The sequence below is a fragment of the Aspergillus neoniger genome, assembly GCF_003184625.1.
Source record: "Aspergillus neoniger CBS 115656 unplaced genomic scaffold BO87scaffold_15, whole genome shotgun sequence".
In the NCBI taxonomy this organism is placed as follows: domain Eukaryota; kingdom Fungi; phylum Ascomycota; class Eurotiomycetes; order Eurotiales; family Aspergillaceae; genus Aspergillus; species Aspergillus neoniger.
The window spans coordinates 1-24,807 of record NW_020291143.1 but is presented as its reverse complement, the minus strand read 5'-3'; the positions used below and the strand labels follow the sequence as shown (position 1 = coordinate 24,807).

General features: G+C 50.2%; 7 protein-coding genes across 7 annotated transcripts; 3 read left to right on the top strand and 4 right to left on the bottom strand.

Annotated features, from left to right (window-relative positions):
- Positions 1–2,093: 2,093 nt before the first annotated feature.
- BO87DRAFT_376301 (uncharacterized protein) lies at positions 2,094–2,720 on the bottom strand. The gene is made up of 2 exons (XM_025623262.1): positions 2,485–2,720; positions 2,094–2,418 (listed from the first exon to the last, which is right to left on the bottom strand). The coding sequence occupies exons 1-2, from the start codon at positions 2,560–2,562 to the stop codon at positions 2,305–2,307; spliced, it is 192 nt and encodes a 63-aa protein (XP_025479874.1). The 5' UTR covers positions 2,563–2,720; the 3' UTR covers positions 2,094–2,304.
- A 3,813-nt stretch (positions 2,721–6,533) lies between these two features.
- On the bottom strand, positions 6,534–7,841 carry BO87DRAFT_307674 (lytic polysaccharide monooxygenase auxiliary activity family 9 protein; the record flags this gene model as incomplete). Its single annotated transcript, XM_025619402.1, has 2 exons — positions 6,534–6,832; positions 6,959–7,841. 2 exons carry the CDS (start codon positions 7,839–7,841, stop codon positions 6,534–6,536), a joined length of 1,182 nt encoding a protein of 393 aa, XP_025479873.1.
- A 717-nt stretch (positions 7,842–8,558) lies between these two features.
- Positions 8,559–10,866, bottom strand: BO87DRAFT_376298 (FMN-dependent alpha-hydroxy acid dehydrogenase). Its single transcript, XM_025623261.1, has 4 exons — positions 10,380–10,866; positions 9,813–10,318; positions 9,078–9,747; positions 8,559–9,002 (listed from the first exon to the last, which is right to left on the bottom strand). The coding sequence occupies exons 1-4, from the start codon at positions 10,510–10,512 to the stop codon at positions 8,827–8,829; spliced, it is 1,485 nt and encodes a 494-aa protein (XP_025479872.1). The 5' UTR covers positions 10,513–10,866; the 3' UTR covers positions 8,559–8,826.
- A 331-nt stretch (positions 10,867–11,197) lies between these two features.
- Positions 11,198–13,525, bottom strand: BO87DRAFT_386391 (putative protein kinase; the record flags this gene model as incomplete). Its single annotated transcript, XM_025624759.1, has 1 exon — positions 11,198–13,525. The coding sequence occupies one exon, from the start codon at positions 13,523–13,525 to the stop codon at positions 11,198–11,200; it is 2,328 nt and encodes a 775-aa protein (XP_025479871.1).
- Positions 13,526–15,151: 1,626 nt separating this feature from the next.
- Positions 15,152–17,281, top strand: BO87DRAFT_415699 (deoxyribodipyrimidine photo-lyase PHR1). Its single transcript, XM_025626707.1, has 2 exons — positions 15,152–16,484; positions 16,545–17,281. Exons 1-2 carry the CDS (start codon positions 15,169–15,171, stop codon positions 17,086–17,088), a joined length of 1,860 nt encoding a protein of 619 aa, XP_025479870.1. The 5' UTR covers positions 15,152–15,168; the 3' UTR covers positions 17,089–17,281.
- A 1,591-nt stretch (positions 17,282–18,872) lies between these two features.
- On the top strand, positions 18,873–21,423 carry BO87DRAFT_307968 (C6 transcription factor; the record flags this gene model as incomplete). Its single annotated transcript, XM_025619417.1, has 2 exons — positions 18,873–20,104; positions 20,157–21,423. 2 exons carry the CDS (start codon positions 18,873–18,875, stop codon positions 21,421–21,423), a joined length of 2,499 nt encoding a protein of 832 aa, XP_025479869.1.
- A 1,257-nt stretch (positions 21,424–22,680) lies between these two features.
- On the top strand, positions 22,681–24,191 carry BO87DRAFT_396682 (uncharacterized protein; the record flags this gene model as incomplete). The annotated part of the gene is made up of 4 exons (XM_025625259.1): positions 22,681–22,970; positions 23,053–23,725; positions 23,777–23,980; positions 24,132–24,191. 4 exons carry the CDS (start codon positions 22,681–22,683, stop codon positions 24,189–24,191), a joined length of 1,227 nt encoding a protein of 408 aa, XP_025479868.1.
- Between the last annotated feature and the right edge of the window lie 616 nt (positions 24,192–24,807).

Here is a 24,807-nt window from a genome sequence, read left to right as displayed (position 1 = left end):
CAAAGGTGATCTAATAGTAGCATCACCTCACTACCACGTAAATATCGAATGCTTTGGGAACCTAGCAACCGCATTTTTTACAGCAGCTGTCAGCACCAAAGATGGCCAAAGCACAACCTGCACAGCATTGAGCAGCGTTGTTGTCGGGACAAGCTTCAGTCTAGTGTTATATATTCACTGTATTAGTCTTGTATTGAGAAATGAGATTGACAGGGTAGCTGCGAAGCCGGAAATGTTAGACTAATATAACACCAGCGCTATGACTCCGCTTTTTTTAGGACATGAGGTTTCACTACAGAGGGGTAGAAAGCAAGGGAGTTCTTGTGGAAAATTTAGAACCAATCATCAGACTTCCTGTGATTCACATTTAAGGGATGACACAATGCGGTGCCTACATTCATTGCTGATCTGATAAGGAGCGGTCTGCTCCGATCGGTAGGTAGTACAGGCTATCATTCTGCGGCAGAACAGTATTGGATGCTGAAGGTAGGCCCTCCATTTACGTTGAGGAATATATGATGTTAATCGATGGACACATCTCCATGCCTTCCCTTTCTCTTTCTTAATCCCGGTCTTGATTAGCCTTCCCCTAGATGACGGTCAGACGACCAAGGAGTTACAACATACCATGTCATAGTCAGCCCATGTCTCTATCCTTTCTATAGACAGGCATGGATGTGCTACATATATCCTGAGCTTTCCTAACAGTTGCCAGCAAGGGGATGGAACATTACAGTAAGGATCGTGGGGTAGTTCTGGAGACGTTGACAGGAACTGCCAGAACCACACGTCTGACAGCATGCCATTCCCCAACCACACCGCGGGGGTGAAGAACCCGTACTCGGCAACAAACCAACCCTTGATGATCAACGATGATCAATGGTGACAGAAGTCTCCAGGTACAGGTAGGCATGTTCAGCAATTTTCGGCTCCACACCCCAACCTGCAGTAAGACATAAACACGCATTAGAAGGTATACTCCCTTACAGCACGGACAGTATAGTAGCCGAATTGAAATTACTCTTTCTCCCTAGCCATTTCAAGGTATGACTGTAGCTAGCAATATCATTTGTGATCCGGCAAGAGCTTAGGGGTTGTGTTGTCATAGATGCTTAGTGCTGCAAAGTTCAACAAGCTCCAGCCCTAGTCCTCAGTCCTCAATCATGAGCCTTCTTACCCCACCCAAGAGGAAGCTAACTTCGACCTTAACTAGCAATAAAGGTATATATCCAATACGGTGGCAGCAGTTTGGTAACATGCGCGGTGCATCGGTGCAAGCGAATCCTGCTCAAGGCCCAATCATGCGTGCCTTCCCAATGGCACTAAAGTATGTGACTTTGGAAGTGTGATGCCTCCAGGTAAAATGAGACAAAAGTAGTAATGATCCGCTACGAAATTCCAAATTTCTATTCCTGCTCGAATACTGAATCTCGGTCTTATCTGTCACGGGGTGTATTAAATAGCCGGCATGCCGATTGCAACTAGCTCATATCTAGATCACCCGCTAAGACGTACTGATGGCCGTGGGGGGCCAATTAGCTCGTTTCCTGGGGTCCCGGGTGTCGGGCGGTTCGGGCCTATTCCACTGTCCCCCAATACACGTCTTGTTGGACCAGAGAGCTTGCCACCCTGCAATCTGACCCAAAAATGGATAAGAATGATCTTTTGTGCTAGCAAGGAAAGTCTTTAATGGTGATGGTTATCACCATGTAAAGTGCAGTGCAAAGCCAATCAAGGATTTGTTTTATTCTTCTCTTTGCTATATATCTGTCAAGATCGCTGCCTACTAATGAATTCACGGCAGAGATACAAGCCTTCTACTACCGGAGGGTAAATATCTCTAGAAATCGAGTCTGGCGTACCTCTCCTGGTGTTCAATATTTCAACTTCTATGGTCTTTAATGCATCTTTATCTGGAGACAACTCAAGGTCATACTGGACATCGTCGCAGGATGCAAGTAGAGAACGTCGGGGATAAAGGCATGTCCCAGTGCCTCTTCTGGTTCGAAATCATAGATTTAGAACACCAATAGAACTATTATCTAAACTAGACAGGGAGTAACATATCATATGAATTCATTGTAGTAGTAATGCCCAAGACTAGTCATCAACTCTGCAACAAGGCATGTAAACAGTTACATTTAAGCCTCTGCATTCACATAAAAGCACAGGAAAACCTGGTTGACAGGGAAATCCTGCACTGAGGCACAAAATCCAAGCGAAACATATCATAAAGACGTAGATGAGAGGACGAGCTTGTTGGAGTAAGTCTGAAAAAATCTGCAATTTTGCTCGAGTGGTCCCCTAACATCCACAAGCGGCGCAACATATAGATCCATACGACGAGCTTGCTGCTGGCACTTGTTGACAGGCAAAACAGCATTGGAGTGCGTTGTAATCAGGACAAGTACTGATGCTCTATTCCGGTACCAAACCAAAATTATCAGAGATCATACAACAAATTACGGGGAAATGAGTTCTTACGCTGTCCTCGCTCGCAACGGGCGCACCAGCCGCAAACGCAGCAAAAACGGCAGTGGGAATAATTGAAGAGACCTTCATATTGAGCGTATTGAGAGTGGGGGCGAAGGGAGTTGCCTGGTCGGTTATAGCAATTAAAAATTGTATGAGCGTAAGGGGAAAGGATTGAGAGCTGTGAGGATGACAATGTTGCTGATAGATGGAAGGCTGCTAAGTGAGAATTCAGACCTGGGGTGTCGGGCCTTGAATATACGAATAGAGACACCTACTACCATAGATACTGTAATCAGTAATGTTTATTACCCAATCGATATATCCCTTGTACTGATTGGTGCGGGGTTCTTAAACCTTTCAGCTCCTTTGTCAATCGCCTACTTAATGCTCAGGTGCCCCGTTTAGGATACCTCAGTGAGAATTCGGAGATACACCAACTGCGTAGCCACCACTTCATTTTCCCAATATATGCTAGTTTCAGCCGATCTTCTCGCAATGTCTGTAGAATAGTATTACACTGCCAAGTGGGCCAGAGATCCCCTCAGCTTGAGATTACCCGCATTAGCATGGTAGTAAATTCTCCAATGACACCCGTGGGAGAGGCTAGTGCGGGGAGATGCATTTAGTCTAGTTCTCTTAAGCCTACTTATTTTCAATCCCCGAAATTGGCAGTCCTAATGCATTGTTACTTTAGATAGGAAACAAAACCATGCATGAGGTACGGTGGCAGGGCTGCTATTCATCCAAGCGAAAGGAGACTTGACCCATCTACCTTTTGAGTTATCGACAACTCGACTTCATGTGAAAATCATTACATAATATAACGGTATTTGCCATCGGCCCAAGGTAGGAAATGTAGATGGTAGTAAACAGCGCTGGTAGACCTAGGTCTACCATTTCTTGCCGAGAAAGATTCTCTCTGCCTAATTGATTATGAGCTGCCATACGATGACCGAAGGATTGTGGGCAGTGAGGAAGATCAAGCGCCTAGTCTACATACTATATTACCGGCCCCTATCGACTATGGACAGTCGGAATTTAACAGGGAATTGAAAATGCTCGTGGAACACTGGAGTTATAGCAATTTGGTTGAGTGAGCCATCTCTCGCAATCCAACAATTAGAAGGAAGGGATCCCATAGCATGCCAATCCATGTGGAAGATCATTTCCCATCAACACGACAGTGGGTAAACATCCTAGACCTCTGTGATGCCCCCGTCAAATATTCTCCATAGACGCTCCACCGAGTGTCACAGAACAAGATAAATAGATGTGGACTAGCTGGGTTCAGCCGCACTCAGCCGACTCTGGAGTGGCAATGCTACTACGCAGGGTAGATTAAATTAGCTCACTCATTGGATGTAGCTCGACTGCATGATCCACTCATACGGTTGAGGTATACATACTAGTATGGGTAACTTAGTGTTTCGGTATATTATCACACTTCTAGCTTTTGGCTATCTTTCTCCAAGAATTTCTACTTCGCCACTCGCATCTAAAATGTTAGCAAATGCAGCCAGTTGTGCTGCAGATCATGCAGCTTTTTACCTACCCGCCAGCAAAACGTGTGCAAGGGCCGTGGGCCAATTAGAAACATGCCAGCGATATCAGAGACCAGATCACCGTGCAGTCCAAGCACCGAGAGAAGTGTTCGCCTGCTGTGCTGTAAAAGGAAGCCGTAGTTGATGATCTCTTCCTGTCAAGCTGCGTATCTCCTGCATTCTCACCCGAGTCGGTGCAACCTGTCTCCTGCCGCATTCGCGGCAGGCTTCAATGCGCTCGTGATAGGAGATTACCCCGCAGGTCGAACTACATTGGGGCACTCCGCAAGCAGGAAAGGCAAAAGCAAGAATGAAACTATTGAGGTGGCTTGGTTTATCGACCCACCCGTGCGGCTGAACGGCTGAGGATACACATGCGTCATTGCTTCTGCCATGCTAAGTGCCCGAACTCCGGCAGACCAATGAGATGCTGGCTGAACAGCGTAGTCAATGGACTACGAAGCACTTAGACTTGTCATTTTAAAATGAACCCTGCTTTGATAGGGTGGTGGGAAGAAAAGTCGGTAGCTTTATAAGTGGACGGGCTCTTGGGATCCTGCCCACTCCCTAAGCATCGGAAATAAAATTTCGACTCCTCTTCGGCTTCTGGGTGGCGGGACCCTAATCTTAAGATATATAGTGTCTGCAAGATATTTGTCACTGCACAATTAGCCTGTGTCACTAGCGACACCTTCGGTCCGTCCTCAACAACAAGAGTAGATATTGGTTTGCTGCTATGACAACTTCCTGTTTTGCCGAGAAATTATATAAAGTAGTTAAAAGGGGGTCTGCAAGATGGCAAGTTACGTTGGAACCTTCTCGGACATGCTATCCTGAAGTAGGGGGATGGTCGATCCAAACTGGCACGGCTTCTGTCTCCAAACACGGCGATAACGGTATAGCTAGTATTTGCACCAATTATAAGACAAAAAGAAAAGGGTGAGAGGGAATGAGGGAAAGCTAAAGAAAAAAAGAAAAAAGAAAAAAGAAAAAAGAAAGAAAGAAAGAAAGAAAGAAAGGGATGACAGAACTGAACAGGGAAGAAAAATTCGCTGTGTCTCGCTGGCAGGGGACAAACATGTAGCCCAGTCCTCGGCATGTGGAGGGTTCCACGAGGAGGATTACCAGTATGCGATCGACATCTGGACGCCGGAATGCACATTAATACACATGTATTCAAAAAGAAGATTGGGAGAAGGAGTGCACGCTACAACGCTACACGGCATACACTAGCTCAGTGAGGGGGGAGGACAATCACTCTACATTAACATCACCCACCACCTTACCACATCCTTAGTGTGGGGATAGAATGTATGTCTTCTATCAATTTGGTGTCGTACAACATACTCATCTAATCAGTAACCTACCAGTACTAGGGAACCCCTCCGGAGCAAGCAGGAACGCAACGTCATCCGCATTTTGGCAGCAAACATGTTGTACCCCAAGGCTCACCCAGATTCCTTAAGCATTTGTATGCCTCGTCCACTTCCCAGAAGTTGAAGGTGTCTCCGTGAATGGGTGAAGCCTCCCTCCTCTCTTTCATGCCAGTGGCATGCCAATGTTGCTTTTCCTCTGCAGCTCGCCGGGTCATTATTACCGAGCTTTTCTTTCGACCACACCTCTCCGGCCCCTTGTCCACGCTAGCTGGACTCGTACTACTGTGGTCTATGTATCAAAGGACATAATTTGAATTTCGCCTGTGCGCCCTGCGCCTATTCATGAAAGGCTCCACAGTCTACATTGCTCGGATACTCAGGAAGGAAAGATGGTCATTACTATGACAGAATGTCATCGGACTCGGCCTTCACGCAGAACAGTGTCAAGACGAAGGGGCAAAGATATATGGATTTGATCTATCTAGATCTCAAGAAGATGGTTGGTGGTTGGGTTGAGGTAGTGGTCAGAGGCCACGCAGGAAGAAGAGGCGAAGGATCAGCTGACAGCTGCCTGGCTGCAGTGAATGTCTCAACAAACAGCATTGCGAAGTAACCGAGAATCAGGCCCGTGGCCGGTTTATCATAAAGCGTCTACGCATGACATGGATACGCATCCGAGTCTGGCACTTTTTATCACCATTTTCTAGTATCCAATGCCTTGCTCATACTATTATGACATTCTACCAAGATACGGTACAGCCACGGTGCCTTCTGTAGCAGTTGAGGATATCAATACGGAAAGATCACTCACTATAACTTCCGCTAAATGTCAGTGTTGATAGCAATTACTGTATTGAGGGATGATTTAGAGATCTAATGACTAAGATTGGTCTACTGGTATAGATCAAGAAGCTAAGTATCTGACACATTTGAGATAAGGCTACAATAAGCTTGGAATGGTACGCGATGGGATAAAGATTCGCGTTATACGCTTGGTATTTGACTCCATGTCTTTCACTATCAAAGCTTCTAGAGCTGGTCAAGGCAATGTAAATATACACATGGAGAGAAAATAGATGCAGGCCACGTATGCCGCAGATCCTCTACACACCACTCACAACATGATAGTCTGCAATCTATGTTACAAGCGACGACGGCGCAGACCGCTCACACTGCGACGCTTCGAAGAAGCAGCGATCGTCAGCGTCTCCGAGATGCCAGGAGTGCACTCAGTGCCGGCAGCCATGCTCTGGGACGCATCCCACTCGCCGTTGACGCAGCGCTGGAACGCCGTGCCGCCATTGCAGTACCAGTAGTCTTCCTGGCTGCAAGAGCCGCTCAAGACGCCTGAAGTAGCCGAGGATGCGGAGCTGGAAGCAGCGCTGGGAGTGGAGCTGGTGGGGGTAGAGGCCGAGTCGGAAGGGCTGGCGTTGCCGGATCCTACCATGCCAGGCTGGGTTTGACCGAACTGGCCGCCAGCCATTGAGCCACTGCCGGACTGGCTGTTGGTGCTGCCAGAGCTACCAATACCAGAGGAACTGTCGGAGCTACCAGTGGGCTGAGGACGAGAGGAGGTGACCATGGTGGTCTGGGATCCAGTGCCTGCGGAAGAGGCGGCAGCAGACGTCACGACAGCGGCTTCAGTCGTCGATGCGCTGGTGGCTGCAGCAGTGGTGGTCGTAGCAGCAGCCGCGGTAGCAGTGCTGCCAGCGGTATAGAGGGTCGGGCCGGGGATGGTGTAACTACTGATGCTCTGCCAGATGTCAACGTAGATGCCGGGGTCGGTGTCCTTGTACAAGGCAGTTCCCAGGGTTCCACTCGGGGTGGCAGTGCCGCTTCCGGTGACGTTCAGGTTGATGCACTGGGGGTAGTTCTGGGCGCCATCCAAGTCCTCAGCACCGTGCAGGGCAATAATCTCGTGGCGAAGAACATAGCTTCCGGCCTCGATATCAGATGGGATGGTAATGCTGCGGGTGTAGTTGTTGTCGATAAGCTTGTCGGTAGCCCAGGTGCCGGGGATCTCGGAATCATCGATCAGGCCACCAGCATCGATCTTGAAAAATTGCAGGGCCGTCTTATCGACGTCAGCACAAGAGCCATTGCAGTTGGCCAGGTAGGTGATCACTGGCCCATGGTGGTCATCGGGCCAAGTGTTCCAGGTCATCTTGACGGTTCCACCCGGTGCGACCGGAGCCTCAAGTGCACCAGGAGCGGAGCCACGATGGCAGACGATGTTGGAGCTCTCGTATTGGGTGGGAGAGACATAGCCATCATCCGTGGCATTCGTGGACCAGGCAATCAGCTCCGGGGGATCGGACTCGTAGTAGTAGGTGTCAACCAGGTAACCACCGTAAGTAGTACCGTCCACCTCGATGCTCGACACATACCCATGTCCAGCCACAAGGGAAGCTGAGGCCAGCAAGACTCCCGCAATCTTAGAAAGAGACATTTTGTACTGATTCACGCACAGCGGAATATCTAAAGAGTGACGAAAGAATGGAAGAACTTCAATCAATGAAGTTCAGAAGTGAAAGGAATGAAAGACTGACGAGTCGGAAGAGATCGATCTGCTTGCAGAGCAGAATCATTTCGAGGGCGGTTTATGCTATTTAACATTTCTCGGATGATCAGCTCTGCCAAATTTCTTGATTAACTATCAAGCTAAGCGAAGCTTCCGTCATCTCCAGATCAATTCCAGTTTGATGAAAGGATCTATGGCCGAGGCAGCTCGATGGCGTTGCTCGGAGATTCGCTGTTTCAGAAGTCATGGGGGCTGCAGATTGGCAGAACCATGAAGAATCACGCAGTCGTCGATTGAGTCGTCATGCCTGCAAGGCGGATCCATCATACGAGCTTGAGATGCGCTGAAAGCTAGATTGATCGAATGGACGAGATGAAGTTGAACTGTCGAAGTCAAATGCCGGAGATAGATTGGGGTTTGGCGCCGGGAAGAAACACGCCAGCGGCTAAGCGAGATGACAGGAAGTCGATGATCCCAAAAACGGGCCCGGCTCCACCGGTTCCCTCGATCTCCAGTCGTCTCTTTCCTTGCGTGTGTCGAGTCAGTTGTGGGGAGTGGTTCTCCGAATCCGGAGATAATTCACAAAGCTTCATAAACGGTGCTTGCTAGGTATAAGCGGTTCCTTCTAAGGATTTGACTTCATCCCTCAACTTGTTTAATTGCCGACATTTCAGGTACTACTGGCAATGAACTTAGCCCTTCTATGTCAGTACCACTTGAATCCATGCAATTGTTTAGCTTGTTTCGTAGTGATACGCAGAATGGTGCTCAAGGAGTCTTGAGTCTACCCAATCAGAGATCCTCACGTCCGCGGCTTAAGATGGGGATATTTTGCGACTATCTAAGCGGTGAGGATGCGTTTCTGTATTTACCAAACTGTCTAAGACCTTATAGCTAACTCTCATCATTCATATCATAGCTTCGGTCCAGTGGGACGTCGTCCTTTAGCTACCATTCGTGCGTAGGGATGGGTGGCTGAGTTGGGGACCAGGTGATCTATATCACCTGTGTTGACTAGGTGGGGACCAGCCTCGTCGAGGCTAGTAATTCCTACATTGCGCATGGCTGTCTCGAGCTCGTCTCTCATGACTGGTGGTGGGAGTTTTTAGCAAGCAGAAATTGGCCAAGTGTAGGGAAAGGAAGCTGGATAAAGAGCACACTTACTGTCAATCAAATGTTCTACACCCTCCTGTCCATAGTTAGTTGCAAACAGCATGCTGCGTCCCATTCCAACCGCTGTTGCGCCCAGACACACTGCTTTGAGAATGTCTGTTCCCCGCCGAATACCACCATCGACGTAAATCTCCATCCGATCGAAAATCTCCGGGCACCGCTTGTGTAGCTCCAATAGAGTGACAATGGAAGGTGGGCTGGTATCGAGATTCCGCCCGCCATGGTTGCTCAACAGGATGCCGTCGAGCCCGGCTTCCATGGCAAGGATCGCATCATCAGCGGACATCACACCTTTCAGGCATACGGGCAAATGTGTATGCTGTCGCACCCACGCCATATCCTCCCAGGTCAGTCCGGCATCAATGAATCCTGCCATTACTCGTCCCAGACCGCCACCTTTCTTGTCATTCTTTGCTTTGGATGGCGCCATTGGGACCGATAGTGTTTCGTCGGCTTTTACACGCTCATCTGCTTCCCGCTTCCCAGGCCAGGCGGCATCCACCGTGATGAAGATACCTTTGACGTTGGGATTGGCGGAGCATTGGCGAAGGAGAGCAGCGGACTTTGCACGATCGCGGTTCACGTATAGCTGAAAGAACATATTTACCGATGGTGCAGCACTGCGCAGCTCATCGAGGGGATAGGAGGAATTATTGGAGACCTATATGGGAGTTCAGTATGAAAAAGCAATGATGGCAATATTCAGGTGAAGAGGTACGAGCATACCCCTTGGAAAATGCCTTTGTTCTCACAAGCTTTAGCAATTCCCAACTCGCCGTCTGGATGGATGAGCTTCGCCATTGCTGCTGGGCTAACGAAGAGCGGAAGCTCGGTATTGACGCCAAGCAGCTTGGTCTTCGTGTCGACTGATCGCACATTCTTTAGGATTCTCGGTCGGAGCCATATACGATCAAAGCACAGCTTGTTCGCATCCCTCGTAATCAGGTCTGTTGAAGCACTGGAATAGAACGCCCATGTTTTCTTACTGGCAGTTTTTGATGCTACCAATTCGAAGTCGTGGGAATTGATCAAGGTATCTAGCGGTGGCTTTTCATTCTCCAGAAGCAAGGGCGGGTTCTGAGTGGGCGGTTGCTTCAACCAGTCCTCATTAATTGTCGCTACATCCAGCACTCCCATATTTCGCTCTGGTGATAGGTGTGACTTGATGACACTGGGAGCATGAACTTCAGAGTATGCTTTGGTGGCATCGCGTCCGGCGTACTTCAGGATAACTTGAGTTGACGTGTCAGTCTCGATTTCTAGTTGTCGTAAACCTTGACGCTGGGATCTTACTTGACGATCCTCCCGGATGCTCTTCCAAGAAATCCGTCACATCCCACACCTGGTTGTCTACCACAATCCAGCAGTCGTCGGGCGTCTTGTGCTCAGAAATCTGCTGTGCAGACAACTGCCTCTCCCTCGCCATCTTGTCCGATGGAGGTAGTAGGATGCTATGGAAGCCTGCAGTTGAGCCGATATTGTGCTATGTTTCACCACTTAAACAATGGCGGTCAATGGAAATTGGAAATGCCTAGAGTAGAAGGTCCTGCACAAGGAAGATACACGCAAGGGATTGAATGGGCGAAGATATGGATTTGGCTGAGATATATACCGCCGTTGTATGGACGGAAAGCGCCCGCGGTCGGGGAACTGATCGCCCGCGTGCTTCGGCATATCATCGTTGCGGGGTGACGCAGTAGCCACACAGTCATGAATTGAAGAGATGTAACTGCTCGGTTTGCACCCCCGCAAAATGGCGGTGGTGGAGAAGGGGCTCGGGCTGGTCGGAGCATCGCCGAGGCCCTGCTGGTTGTGGCGGTCGGGGAGTTCGCCGCTTTCTACGTTGTACGGAATAGTCTCACAACATTCAATAGTCTGTGTTACAACATGCAGGGAAATGCTATCAATCTAATTCGGCACATCGCTATGCTTACCTCTAGATAATTTACATGATCCCTTTTCCTTGCCCACGCTAATCGACTCCCGTTTCCAGATCTCCAGTATGTTCTTGACCATGTGCACGTCGCCAACCCCAACTAATTGATCCATCGATCACTTCTCTACCGTCAAGCACATTCCAACCCTCGGAGGTCATGCTACAGACCACTAGTCTAGCTTAGGCCCTGCACCTGGGAAAGAAGCTCCTCCAAATACTTCTTGATCTGCGGGGAGCGCCAGCGCTGTTGCGGATCTGGCTCTAGCATGCCCTTTATGCACGTCTTTACATATTCAGCTACTGACGTTCCACCAGCAAGGGTCATGGAGCCCATATGAAGTTTGTGTGAGAAGTCTTCGGGAAATATAGGTCCGGTTGAAGTTCGCCCAGGTGGTCCTCGGGTGAGCCCGGTGAGAACGAGCTGGCGCTCCATCTTGGTATTGAGTGGATAAACCAGTTCAAACAAAATAACACCCAACGCGAATACGTCGAGGGTCTCGTCAATGACGTATAGGGATGCTGGTTTGCCATGCTGGCGTGGGCGTTCTGTCATTTCTGCCTTGCTGGCGTGGAAAGGTGGGCGGTAGAATTCAGTTCCAACGACGGTGTAGATCTCTGCGTCTTGTGGCTGTGTCGAAGAACCCTCTGGAGGGCAGTCGTTGATGTGCGAAATGTCTGCGACAAGACCGAAATCACCGATACGAGGATGGCAGTATCTATAAATCGGTCCGTGCGCGCTTGCACAGGGAGAACATCCATCCAATTGCTTCTTTTCTGGGGCACAAAGGAAGATATTAGCGGGCTTCAGATCGCGGTGCACAATGTCCTTGGAATGCAGATAATCAACGCCGGAGATTATGTCCAGCATTAGCTTTAGAGAAGGCACCAGGTGATAGCAGTGGCGCCGTGGGAGCGTTTTGTCGTGCTCCGTGTTTGCGCTTGGTTGTGAGTTGAGGTAAGAGCTCAGCGAGATCGGGTGTAACGACATTTGTATATGCAGAACAACAGCGGGCAGTTGAGCAGCGCTTCGGTATCGGCGCTGAATTTGTAGCCTGGATGGATCTTCGCTGAGGCCATCCGTGAAAATATCATCATCGGTGCCACCAAAGGTAGACAGCGGGTCTTGCGAGGCGAGGCTGAAGTTGCGCGGGATGGTCTCTACCTCATCATCTTCCCCCATGCCATGTGCAGTGGATGCCTTTGATGTGTGGGTGCCCACACTGGAGTGGCTCTGACGGCGATGATATGCACTGGAGCCCTTTGACTCAGGACCCAATTGTAATGAATGCTGTGATACATCCGAAGTCTCTGACCGTTCGAAAACGATCCCGAAGCTTTTACTGTCTGTCATTCCCATGCTATAAGTGCGGCTTTGCATCTGCGCAGAGTTGATGTCTTCAGATTGCTCGTGCAGCGAAGTAGCGTAACCGGAAATGGGAGATCGTTCCACCCAGGCGCCATAATATCGAACGACATTGGTATGCTCGAGTCGAGCGAGTGTTCTTATCTCCTTCATGATTTTTTCCAGCTGATTCTGACTGCCACATTGTAGCTGCTGAAGTCGTCGCTGGCTGAGAGGAATCTTTTTGATTGCGTAGTCCTGGTCGTCTATGTGGTTTTTGACGTGGTATACTTCGCCAAAGGAGCCACGGCCCAGAACTTTGACCTCAGAAAACTCCATAGTGTAACGTGACAAATGACTGCTTGGCGGTTGTGGTTTGGGCTGAAGCAGAGGCAAGCCAACTGTCGAGCTTCCTGGAAATTGTGTTGACGGATTAAGCAAAGCTGTAAGGTCGAATGGAAAGTTTCGTGAGGCAGGGACGTTTTCATGGCCAATTAATTGCTTCTGGCCGGCTGGCAGTCCAACACCACTAGATCCGGGGTGCATCATGTTCAAACCTGGATTGGTCGACCACAGCTGAAGAGATTTGCTTTGCTCTAAGCCCGGACCTGCATCGTTTGCTGCTATGATTCCAGATGGCTGTCCACCGACGTCGTCGAGTTTGAGTTTGTCTAGCATAGACATGCCCAACATATCAAGGTTGTCGCGATAATACTGTCTTGTTGCCCCCCATTCATCTCCTTCAATACCCTGAGACACCGCACCTACTGAGGACAGAAATGCAGACTTGTGGGTGTACAACTGGTTCCCGAGATATCGCACTTCAGGCGAGTCACGCGTGTACTGTCCATTGGCGCCCGCTTGTTTGTTTAAGATGTCTGCCGCCCGACTAAGACAGTAGAATTCGAGAAGGGCAGCCGTCATCATGTTTGAATGGCCCTTTGTATCACCCTCCAGCACCTTGCCGGAATCAGCCTCATAGTCTCGATGGGCATTGTCCTGCAGGAGGCGAGATTCATCAATGCCATTTTCCTTACTCTGCTGTGTACCTTGGGCGGGAACGCAGTCTTCCGTAGAGACATCATGTTGACTTTCGTCCGATGACGCGTCCGAAGACGACTCTGAGGATGATACCTCTCCAGGGGACCTGAACATTGACATGACAGGTATGACTGCTGTGAATGATATCCTTCGGAGATAACAACTGGGTATTCGGAGATAATGATCGGAGTTAAAGCCAGAACAGGCCCGAGCAGAAGAGGAATAGCGCAGCCATCTACGTGCTAGTAGTCACAGGGACAAGTGCAAGCAAGACAAATACTGGGCCGAATGCAAATAACGCAGCTGCTGGCTATACAGTGATGTGTATTCACTGGCTTGTCACACACCAGCGGTGGAGTAGAAAGTGCAAGGCAAGAAGATGCCACGGATGCTTTTTGAATTTGGTTGACGTGGTCCGCTTTGGGGGGGGGATAGCTTAGAGTCACCCTCATTCAGCCTCTTTCCATCAGATTCCAAACCGTCTTGCCATTGGCAGGGCGTGCATCAAGGGCAGCACAATCAAGACATCTATTTGTATTAGATCGTACAGTGGATGTCACAATAGAGAATGGTGCAAAATTGCACTAGTTTAATAAGTTAAAACATCATCACCATTGACTTGTTGACTGCTGTTCAAAAAGGAGTCATCCGCTGTTGGGATAAATTCTTCATTCTGCCGTGCTTGGCGGGGGAAACTCACGGAAAGTCAAAAAGTCACAACACCTCCTGTCTGGTGGCCTCAGGCACCAATCACCACACTTGCCTTCTTCTCCTGCCTCTTCGGGTAGTTCCCACAAATCGCAAATGTCCTCCGTATACTTCGGTTCCTCTCCCAATACTATCTATCAAGTTACATATGACACATGGCACTATTCAATGCCATTTTCGCTTTTCTTGCGGAGTGAAGCTTCTTAGTTGTCAATGGGGAAGCCTTTCCTACACTTGAACCGTTCATATTTGTGCATTCTCCTCGAGATGCCCTTGTATCGGCAGGGAATACTACTCGAACCCAACACCCCGTCTATGAACTGCTATAGACACCAAATGCAAGATTATGAGTTTCACATACACATACTAATTTCATCAAAATGCGAACCTACCAATTACCTTAGAGGTCAAGTTGTACCCAATGCTTGCATCCCTTTATATGGACCTTGAGCCCCTTAGTCGCAGAGGTCCCTTAAGAAATGGTACAATATCTCCTTCTATACAGAGATACTGCTTAACCTAGTATGAGAATCGTTATCATAGCTTGGAATTGGGCAATGACTCGGCTTCTGTCCCGGGTACAAACACCCGCCTTTCCAGACGAACTACCGACGACTTGCTCACTATAGTGAACAGCCAAACCACCTTTTGCGGATCCACCCATGTCCTGTTGAAAGATGAATGATACACGAACGTGCGGCCACCTGCTTATTTGCCTAATTGAGATGTTGAACGCGCAGCCTAGTGCATGACTGCCTCTGTCTAGGAACATTATAATCGGCAATTGAATGCGCCATGTCGCGCAAGGACTCTATCGGTCAAAGTCCAAATCTAACAGGCTTCTTGCAAGAACATGTAGAAGGTAGCCTATATTGTTTAAAGCACAGTCAGCAACACCTAGAACAGGTCCCAGCGCAGGGATGTTGTTTCGCTGAGATAACCTCCCGGGTATTGACGTCAGCGTCCCTGGCGCGGTCCAGATCCTCGATCGATCTGACCCCAGAGCTCAACGAAACCCAGCCTTTCCCATTGCCCTTCGAAAAATCAATCGCGGTATGGTTCTCCGGGGTCTGCGCGTCCGGCCACTTTTCAATACCCAACAAGTTCTCACCTGCAGGACAATATCTCTGCAACGCGCCTTCATAGCGCCCATTCGCGACATGCCACCAAAAAAGCGCAAGTCATCGAGCATTTCCGCCATTAATGGTGCCTCATCAGACACCAATAAACGCGGAAAGCCCGATCTTACGCGTCCACATCCCCATGCCAAAGATACAGAAGACTTTGGCATTGTCCTGCGTGACTTCTATCCCCCTGAGATGTGCAACGAGCGGTGCGAGGCTTACAATAACGGAACGCTGGAACGACCCATCGAATCCCTACAGATGGCGTACGAAGACACGTTCGATGAACGTCAGAAAATTGAGCCCAAGGCAGCCGTCGTTCACTGGTTCAAAACAGATCTTCGACTACATGACAATCGCGGCCTACAAATGGCATATCAGGTTGCGCGAGAACACAACCTGCCTCTGATCGGCTTGTATATTCTCTCTCCGGAAGACCTGACAGCTCATTTGTCGAGCGCTCCTCGTGTGGATCTGACGTTACGAACACTAGAATTGTTGCGACGAGACTTGAATGAGCTGGATATTCCTTTGTATATGGAGACGCAGGAAGCGAGGAAGGACATTCCTCAAAGGATTATAGATTTATGCCAGGAATGGGGTGCGGGTCACCTCTTTGCAAACCTGGAGTATGAAGTCGATGAATTGCGCCGTGAGGCGAATTTAGTACGACTGTGCGCAAGAAACGACATACGATTTGAAGCAGCACATGATACATGCGTTGTCACTCCCGGCAAGCTAGTCAGCCAACAGGGGAAACAGTATGCAGTTTATAGCCCGTGGTTTCGCTCCTGGTGTGCCTTCCTCAATGAGAATCCAGAATACCTTGAGGTCGCGGATGAGCCAGGTTCGAACCCCGGCGATGCACGCAAGCACTTCAAGACCCTCTTTGACTGCGAGGTACCCGTTGCACCGGAGAACAAGCGTCTTACTGAGGAACAAAAGACAAGATTCAGGGAGCTGTACCCGGAGGGCGAGCATGAAGCACTCCGTAGGCTGGAGGCGTTTCTGGAGGAGAAGGCACACGACTATGATGATTTGCGAAACTCACTCGCGGGGCGGAATACATCCGTGCTAAGCCCCTATTTCGCGTCTGGGGCACTTAGTGCACGAACAGCTGTTTTTGAGGCACGCAAAAAGAACAAAGGCCAACTGAATGCGAACCATACTGGATATGCATCGTGGATTAGCGAGGTCGCTTGGCGAGATTTCTATAAGCATGTCCTGGTACATTGGCCATTCATATGGTGTGTTTTCTCCATATTTGCTAATTATATGTATCCACACTGACCACGATCATCTTACAGTATGAACAAGTGCTTCAAACCCGAGTTCACAAATCTAGCGTGGTCGTATGACAAAGATCACTTCAATGCCTGGTGCGAGGGCAAAACTGGCTATCCGATCGTTGACGCCGCCATGCGCCAAATGAACCACGCCGCCTGGATGCATAATCGCACGCGCATGGTCGTTTCATCATTTCTTTCGAAAGACCTACTGATAGATTGGCGCGCAGGGGAACGATATTTCATGGAACACCTGATAGACGGCGACTTCGCCTCGAACCACGGCGGCTGGGGATTCGGTTCTAGTACTGGGGTTGATCCCCAGCCATATTTTCGGATCTTCAATCCTCTACGCCAGAGTGAGCGGTTTGATCCAGAAGGCGAGTACATTCGTCACTGGGTGCCGGAACTACGGGCGATTGAGGGCGCGGCGGTTCATGACCCATATGGCCGAGGAGCTGGGGATATTGCTGAGAGGAATGGTTACCCAAGGCCGATAGTGGATCATTCTCAGAGTCGAGATCGTGCGTTAGAGAATTATAAGAAGGTTGCCCAGGGCCGCTGACGGCCTGTTCATGGTGTGCAAGCCGGGGGGGCGCCTAAATTTACTCTGGAGCGTACTGGTGAGCCAATAGTAATTGGTCTCGAATCCTACGGGGGCTTGTTGAGCCTGATCTATAATAATATAACCATGTCTTCTGTAAATCGACAGTATAGCTCAGCTTTTGCTTATCACAAGCTCCAAAATTAGTCAATATACTAGGAAAGCTTTCCGGTATTTTCTTCATAAATATAGTCGTCATCATCAGTCTTCTCCAAGCCGGATAAGGAGCGTGAGGAGTATGGCAGACATCCTTCTTCCCAGGAGGAGAATAATCTTACCAGCATTCAATTATTGCCCGTGAGTCCTGTACATTTCGAGCAAATGATCGACCCTGCAAGAACTCATAATAGTTTCTTACTATCGCTCACTGCGATTATCGGGCTTGATTGGATTTGGTTAGAGCCCAGCAAAGTAGGAGCATCGGATTGCGTGTCTACTTGGAGCTAACGCTAGATCCTAGACAGCCAGCGGTTGGAGAAGACATGGACCGCGCCTTCTTCGAAAAATCCATTGTTTTAGGAGATCAGGTGATCGAGTCACGTCCTTTGTCTTGTTTGTCCGCATCAACCAAAAGTTCGTCTTCCCCATCTCTTGAGTTACTCCCGGCATGCTTCCTCGGGTTACTCTTGACTGCCACATCCCTCGGTCGACCAGGTCCTGGTTAACATATTGGATATGGTTTCTACAAGCCTTTCCCACTGCGGGCACCGGTCAGATAGATCAATCACTTACGGCGTACTAAATATATTACAAGATCCGGCTGACCGTTGAAAGAGCAGTGGCAGTGAGAAAGATTAAGTTTGTTGATGACGACGAGTTCCCATCGTATCTGCTACAATGTCTCACTTTTCACCTACCGAACAGGCAGTGGGCGAGGCCGATCTCCGAGACGCGGATTACTAGAGGTCACACAGCTGGGGTACACATGCAGATGCGGATGCAGCTGCAGGAACCTAGTCGCCTATACTACTGACTCGATGGTACGATGCTAGCCATTAGACTGCCGCATTCAACTTCAATTGAAGTCTGTGCTGACTTCGGCTACACCGGACGGTCCGCAAGTTCTGTGGTGGATTTTGTTGGCAACAGCGGGAGCAATATATTATCAGTTTGGTACTAGCCTTGGCAACGTGCCAGCTGTCCGACCATTGGCATTTGATTTCGCAAGGAAGCGACCTCATAGCGACCATCCCAAAACCAGAGTACTAGAGGTGCTCCTAATTCAATCTCCTGTGAAACGTTTAGGCACACCCCACCGCGGCCTGTTAGTGACAAACCAGAGTTTGCCACCAGGGCTGTGAACCCTGGAGAGCTCCCCATGTGTGGCCCGGCTCTGGAATAGGGCCCTTTTTTAGCGCGTGCGGAGTCCAGCCCCGACGGTTTCCCCGCGATGGATCGCTTCTGCTCTGCCCGGCCTGTTTTGCGCTCTGCCACTCAGCTCCCTTCCTCCTCCATGGAAAAGTCCTCTCCTCTGCTCGACGGGTTTCTATCCGCATTGCGTCTTGTCAACGGCGCATCCCAGAAGGCTTAGCTGTCGTCGTGGGTACGTATCTCGAGCCAGTTACTCATCAACAGCTGCCTCGGTCTCTTTCCCCGCTTGTATTTGCCTCGTAAGGACTAAGGACCGGCCGGTTCTTTCGCTCCTTTTGTCTTGGCCGGTTGCTGACTTCTCAACCCCAATTTTCCAGACTGCGATTCTTTTGCATACCCTCATATACCTCTGGAATCGCCAATGTCGGCCTGAAATGGATTCTGCCCAGTCGGGGGACGCCCAGGCATCCAGTGTTCCAGCAGCCACCGAAGAACCAACCGGCGGAGCCTCAACAAAACGTCGCTGGAGAAGGAATCGGATAGCTTGTGACTCCTGCCATTCGCGGCGCGTGCGGTGCGATCGAGCTTTTCCCTGCTCGCGCTGCCTTCGCAGTGAAATCCGATGCGAGTTCACTCGCGAACGACGAAAGAGAGGACGCATTGCGCGGTCCCGACTGGTAGAGACAAATGCTGCCACTGAAAAGCCGACCAAACCTGTGGAGTCTCAAGCCTCAGCACCGGCACCTGCGGAAGCAGGATCTGGTCCGGTTCCAAATGGCTCTCCCTCTTCAACATTTCACCATAGATCGCCAGCGACAAATGATGGGACAGTGTCAGCCCCGAGTATCGACGAGCGGCGCTCTCAGGCGGATGTATCACTTCCTCCCAGGAAGTCAGGGCATACAGTTAATGCGACAGAGGAATGGCTCGCAGGCACGCATGTCTCTCCAGGTTCCTATGAGCCCTTGGCAGGCATCGGCCCTGGGGAAGGCCCTTTCCCTCGAATCTTCGATATCTGGAATGGGGTTGACTTGGCCGGTTACAGTGACCCAGCATCTCAAGGTTCCAAGATAACAGGCCTTGGACAGACACCAGCACCGTCTGCAACGATCCTAAAATATCCAGTACTCCAGCCAGTAATGCCATATTTGGAGTCGAGCTTGCCTCGAAAGCTTGTATACGATCTTCTCGACCTGTACTTCACAAGCGCATTCTCCACGCATATGCATCCCGTGTGTCATCACATTCATTGCTATGTTCTACGAAAGGCGTCATTTCTGAGCCGGGAAGCTCCTCGGCCTAGCAGCCCTGCACTTCTGGCCAGCATGCTTTGGGTGGCAGCGTTAGATGACCGTGCATTTGCTTTGCCGATATCTCCTCCCCAGAGAAAGAAGATATGTCAATTCCTGTGTGCTCTAACGTTACGGCTTTTGCGACCGTTGGTTCACGTGTCATTCAAAGAGCAAGAAGGCGCCGCGGCGAGCGACCCACTTCATGCTGCGGTCGGTCAGGACTGTCCCCCTACAACGGTGCACCACCCATTTGAAGCCGGCGGTGATGATCGGGGGCTGGTCGGCCCTGCAGGATCATTGGACGATGTCATCACATACATCCACGTGGCATCCATTATCTCTTCAAGCGAACAAAAGGCCGCCAGCATGCGATGGTTCGTTTTATTCAAGTAACCCGAAGCGAGCAAGGAAGCTAACCAATCTTAGGTGGCATGCCGCCTTTACTCTGGCACGGGAACTGAAGCTCAATCAGGAGATCGAGGTGATGCCTAGTGAGGAGAATCACCCAGAGGGCTCGAGCCCATCATTTGATTATTCACTTGCGGGATGGAGTGGCGTTGACACGGGCCCCTTTTTCGATTATTCAAACCCTGCTCGGCCAAGCTTGAATTGCGTATGCGACCGTGGCCACGAATTGCGTGGCGCTATTACCGAAGAGCACCGTGAAGAGCGTCGTCGGACATGGTGGCTTCTCTACATCATGGACCGTCACCTCGCTCTCTGCTACAATCGCCCCCTTGCTCTACTCGACGCTGAAAGCGAGGATCTTTTATTGCCGCTGGACGAAGGGTCATGGCAGTCTGGGAACATCCACAGCAATAGTCCCAAACCGGATGGACCACAGTGCCCGCTGTCAGGCGAGAAGAACAAACGCCGTGTTTTCCCCAATTTTATTTGCCATGATCACTCTATCTTCGGCTTCTTCCTGCCTCTCATGACCATTACTGGCGAACTAATCGACTTGAACCAAGCTCGTAACCATCCGATGCTTGGAGCACGCTTGAATGGAAAGGACGCCTGGGATGCGCACGTCGGTGAAGTGCTGCGCCAGCTTGAGCTCTACAAGGCTAGTCTCACAACGTTTGCTGCCACTGCGTCGGATCCAGGTGCGCCCTTATCCAGTGCCTTTCCCCCTAAACCCGATCAACAACCAGTCGAACCCTCACTTGCCCAGGCTTATTCATGGCATACTCAGACGGTCATTTCGTATGCATCTTACCTCGTGCATGTGCTACATATTCTTCTTGTCGGGAAATGGGATCCTGTGTCGTTGATCGAAGATAAGGACTTCTGGACTTCATCGCCCGCGTTCGCCTCGACCATCTCCCACGCCCTTGATGCGGCAGACTCGGTGGACCATATCCTACGTTACGATCCCGACATCAGTTTTATGCCGTATTTCTTCGGCATTCAATTACTTCAAGGCAGCTTTCTTCTCTTGCTGATTGTGGAGCGGCTGCAGAAAGAAGCCGGGGAGGGTATTTTAAATGCGTGCGAGGTGATGATCCGAGCGACCGAGTCCTGTGTGGTGACGTTGAACACTGAATACCAACGAAATTTCCGACAGGTCATGCGGAGCGCCGTTGCGCAGGCGCGTGGGCGCCCTGTCAATCACAGCGAGATCCGGCATCGTCGCAAGGCCGTCTTAGCACTCTACCGGTGGACCCGGAAGGGCACTGGGTTGGCTCTTTAGAATTAGAGTTTCTCACAGCGCCGATGCCCATTTCAGCGCACGGTTGCATCGGCTCCGCATCCGCAGGCCATCGGCTGGAGAGAGCTTAAATCATCTCCCGCCAGGGCATGCTCGGTTCTAGGCCAGTCGCAGAGACTGGAATATGCAGGCACAGTATCCCCTCCCTCTCGGTTGATTACCTTGCCTGAAATGGGCTCGCTCCAGATCGCCTCTTTGGCTAACTTCCCCGTGCCTGCATCTGCCGGACCTTACCCCGGCATTGGTCATTGATCACAGCGGCTGTTTCTATTATTCCGAAGTACCTCGTAGTATTTATTATCCATCTTTCTTGGATACTGCACTTCGATGTTACCCTGTACATATACGAGCATTTATGCTGCTTTTGGTGTCTTGTGGTTTGTTTGTTCTGGCTCGTTGGTTTTAAACTATTAAGCGGTTTTTCTTTTTCTGGACACTACTTCCCGAACGTCATGTCCCTTTCTCTCAACATAGCAAACATCGCTTCAGGTATAAACCCGGTCGCTAATGTCGAGCATCGCATGATTCTGCACTTGCTGCAAGGACCAGGGTTGTTGGCGGCCCCTTCCTCTTACCCCAGATTTAACGAACGGGCCGTGCTCACTCGGTCCGAACCTGGGCCTCTCGGTTAAATTCCAAAAAACCGAAGCCGTTGCGGGGAGAAAAACCATTGCATTGGGAATCGAACCAACAGGCGCTCAGCTTTGACAGCCTTTAATTCCCGTAGTTCGGCAGGCCGGGGAGGGTGCTCGGTTAATTGCCAGTCCAGAATATGGGGTATGCAAGGTTCAGCGACACCACATGGCCCCGTGAAGATCAGATGGTTCCTGGTCCGTCAAATCATTGAGCTTCCCCTTGAGTGTTCTAATGTATCCAAGCTCCACCAATGTCCGATTGCTCCAGTTTGTATTTTACCGACCCCATTGCGGCCGTGGTCGCCCACTTCCTCAAGCAACAGTGACAATGACGAACCCAATTTCAAGATTCATTTAGCACGCCCCTCTGCTGCATTGACCTGCGGAGTATGTCTTATAAGCATCAATCGCCGTCGTGCGCGGCTTCTCGACGAGGCCTTCGTTGCGCATGCCATAGTTCAATCAACCGTACAAAGTCTCCAGAGGCAGCACTCCTCATCATTGAATGTTATGCTGTAGTGCTTTCTACGATCTATGCAAATCAGTATAACATTACAATCTCCATCGCTCGACTAGCTGAATCACCACGCAAGACCTCGCCACAATGCTGCATACGAGCCATCCTCAAGAATTCGAGAAATGGACTTCCATGGGCCCGTCCGACACTCAGATGCTCGGCCTGGAGTCTAACTTCACGGATGAGGAGTTATACGGAAGCCATCTGAGTCTCAACGGATTTGATCTGTCATCTTCACAATTACTGAGCCCGGAGCTTTGCTCAGAATTTGACTTAGCGACAGGCGAAACGGGCTCGGGGCTCTACCATCCCTCGCAACCGATGGGTGTTGCTAATTCTCTGAATGTGCCTCAATTGGCGGACAAAATATCTTCAATGTATGTCCTCCAGTGTGCGGCATGATCATGGCATGATCAAAGGATTCTAGGACCTTCCAGCTGACAATGGCTGCTGCACTAGATTCGGAGAATCCTCGTTCAACACCGCCCCCGATACCAAGCCCACCAACTCCGATTTTTCTCTAGACGATTTGCTCCGCTCGGCATCCCAACTAGCAACTGAACGCGCGCTCTACATGAATATTCCTGCAAGTACACCTTCTCCGCGAGCATCACAGGACAGCCCTAGCTCGCGATTGCACTTCGTCCAGTCGCCCCTTCTCGATGACCCCTGCAGCTCACCGGGAAAGAGCCAACAGTCATACAGTGGCAGTGAGGGGGAATGGGACCGGGAATACAATCAAGGCGAACCGGTCCAATTCTATGGACTACCCGATATTGGCTTCCCCGACCCAGTCTCACTGCATCACGCGCTCGACGATGGACTGGTTCAACCTTCGTTTGGCGACCCACTGCCCACTATCAGCAACGCAGAAGGAAATAGCAAAAGCCAGTCCAGGGAAATTAGCTTCACCCTGGACTTGGAGGAAAACGGGCTTACCCCGCTGGAAATGCCGGATGGAAGTACCCGTTTCACAGCCAACTGGCTCCCCGTGGACCCCGAAGGTGGATTCACCATCCGAGCACCACCCACCGCGCGCAAGCCTGAGCCCAACAGCAATAGCAACCACCAGATGACGCAGGACACCGGAGACTATCTCTTCGCACGGAATGCATTCATCTCTATCCCGACGGTTACCCGTCTATCCTCCACAGCAGTATGAGCCGAATGACACAGAACACAGTCGACTACGCACCTGCGGAGCACCGCAGCATCTGCACTGCACCCAGCCACTAGATTGCGGGCTACCACCGACCGGGCCGCCCGATTCGTCCACCCGACCATTGCGCCGGTCGCAGCGGCGCCGGAGAAATTCACGGACGTTGCGCCAATCATTGCCCCAGTTCCAAGCAAAACAATCTCCCAGAGGGGACGCGATGCCCCTTTCGTGTGCAGCCCAGCAATCAATAAACCCACCCTCCTCCCTCTCTCCCTGATTCCAGTCACTGAGTCCTGCGTGCTGATGCTCTGCGTAACCTTGAGAAAGGTGCTCGTTGGCTGATGCGGTGTCCATGCACACTCACACGCACACTCTTTAGCTCGAAGAGAAAACAAATTGCCAACGGGCCTTCCTTTTCTCTGGGCCTGACTGGGCTTGAAATCAACCAATCACACCACCCCATCCCACAAAAGTCTCAAGAAGAGCCAAGATCCGTGCTACATGCACCGTCATGTGAGCGAGAGAAAAAAATGCAATTCCAGACCCAGACCACACCGCGTCCCTTCCCCCGACATGTGATCTGTTTCGTTTGCCTTATCGAATGATGACTATAGTCCGCTCAGACCCCCCTCTTTCCCTATGTAAGCTGGCCCACATAGACAGGACAATAATGTGGGCTGCGCTGCGCTGTCTGTTGGCCTTCTTCGTTCTACATTCTTCTCCTGCATGGTGGACAGGTCTTCTCCGTTTTTAGACCCTACACTTTACAGAGTTATGAGAAGTTTCTTTCCCGTTATTGGGGGAGAGGATGGACTGCTTTGGGGACCGGTGAAACGAACTACATGAATGTATTCAAAAGTATTAGCGTACTAGGAAAACTACTAGTAGATTAGTATGACGTGATGTGAAAATAGTATATTAATGATGATGATGATGATATCTCTTGAGACGCTCTGTCCGATGAAGTAATTTTGCATTGGTTTGAATTGGGGATTTTTTATTTTTTATTTATTTATTTTTCTGATTTTTTTTTTTTTTTTTTTTTTTTTTTTTTT

Coding starts and splice junctions, on each gene's coding strand:
- BO87DRAFT_376301 (XM_025623262.1), bottom strand. CDS start 2,562: ATGAAGGTCTCTTCAATTATTCCCACTGCCGTTTTTGCTGCGTTTGCG. Junction 2,419..2,484: donor CCGTTGCGAGCGAGGACAGC/GTAAGAACTCAT, acceptor GTACCGGAATAG/AGCATCAGTACTTGTCCTGA.
- BO87DRAFT_376298 (XM_025623261.1), bottom strand. CDS start 10,512: ATGGCGAGGGAGAGGCAGTTGTCTGCACAGCAGATTTCTGAGCACAAG. Junction 10,319..10,379: donor GCATCCGGGAGGATCGTCAA/GTAAGATCCCAG, acceptor CGTCAACTCAAG/TTATCCTGAAGTACGCCGGA. Junction 9,748..9,812: donor ACAAAGGCATTTTCCAAGGG/GTATGCTCGTAC, acceptor ACTCCCATATAG/GTCTCCAATAATTCCTCCTA.
- BO87DRAFT_415699 (XM_025626707.1), top strand. CDS start 15,169: ATGGTTCTCCGGGGTCTGCGCGTCCGGCCACTTTTCAATACCCAACAA. Junction 16,485..16,544: donor GTACATTGGCCATTCATATG/GTGTGTTTTCTC, acceptor ATCATCTTACAG/TATGAACAAGTGCTTCAAAC.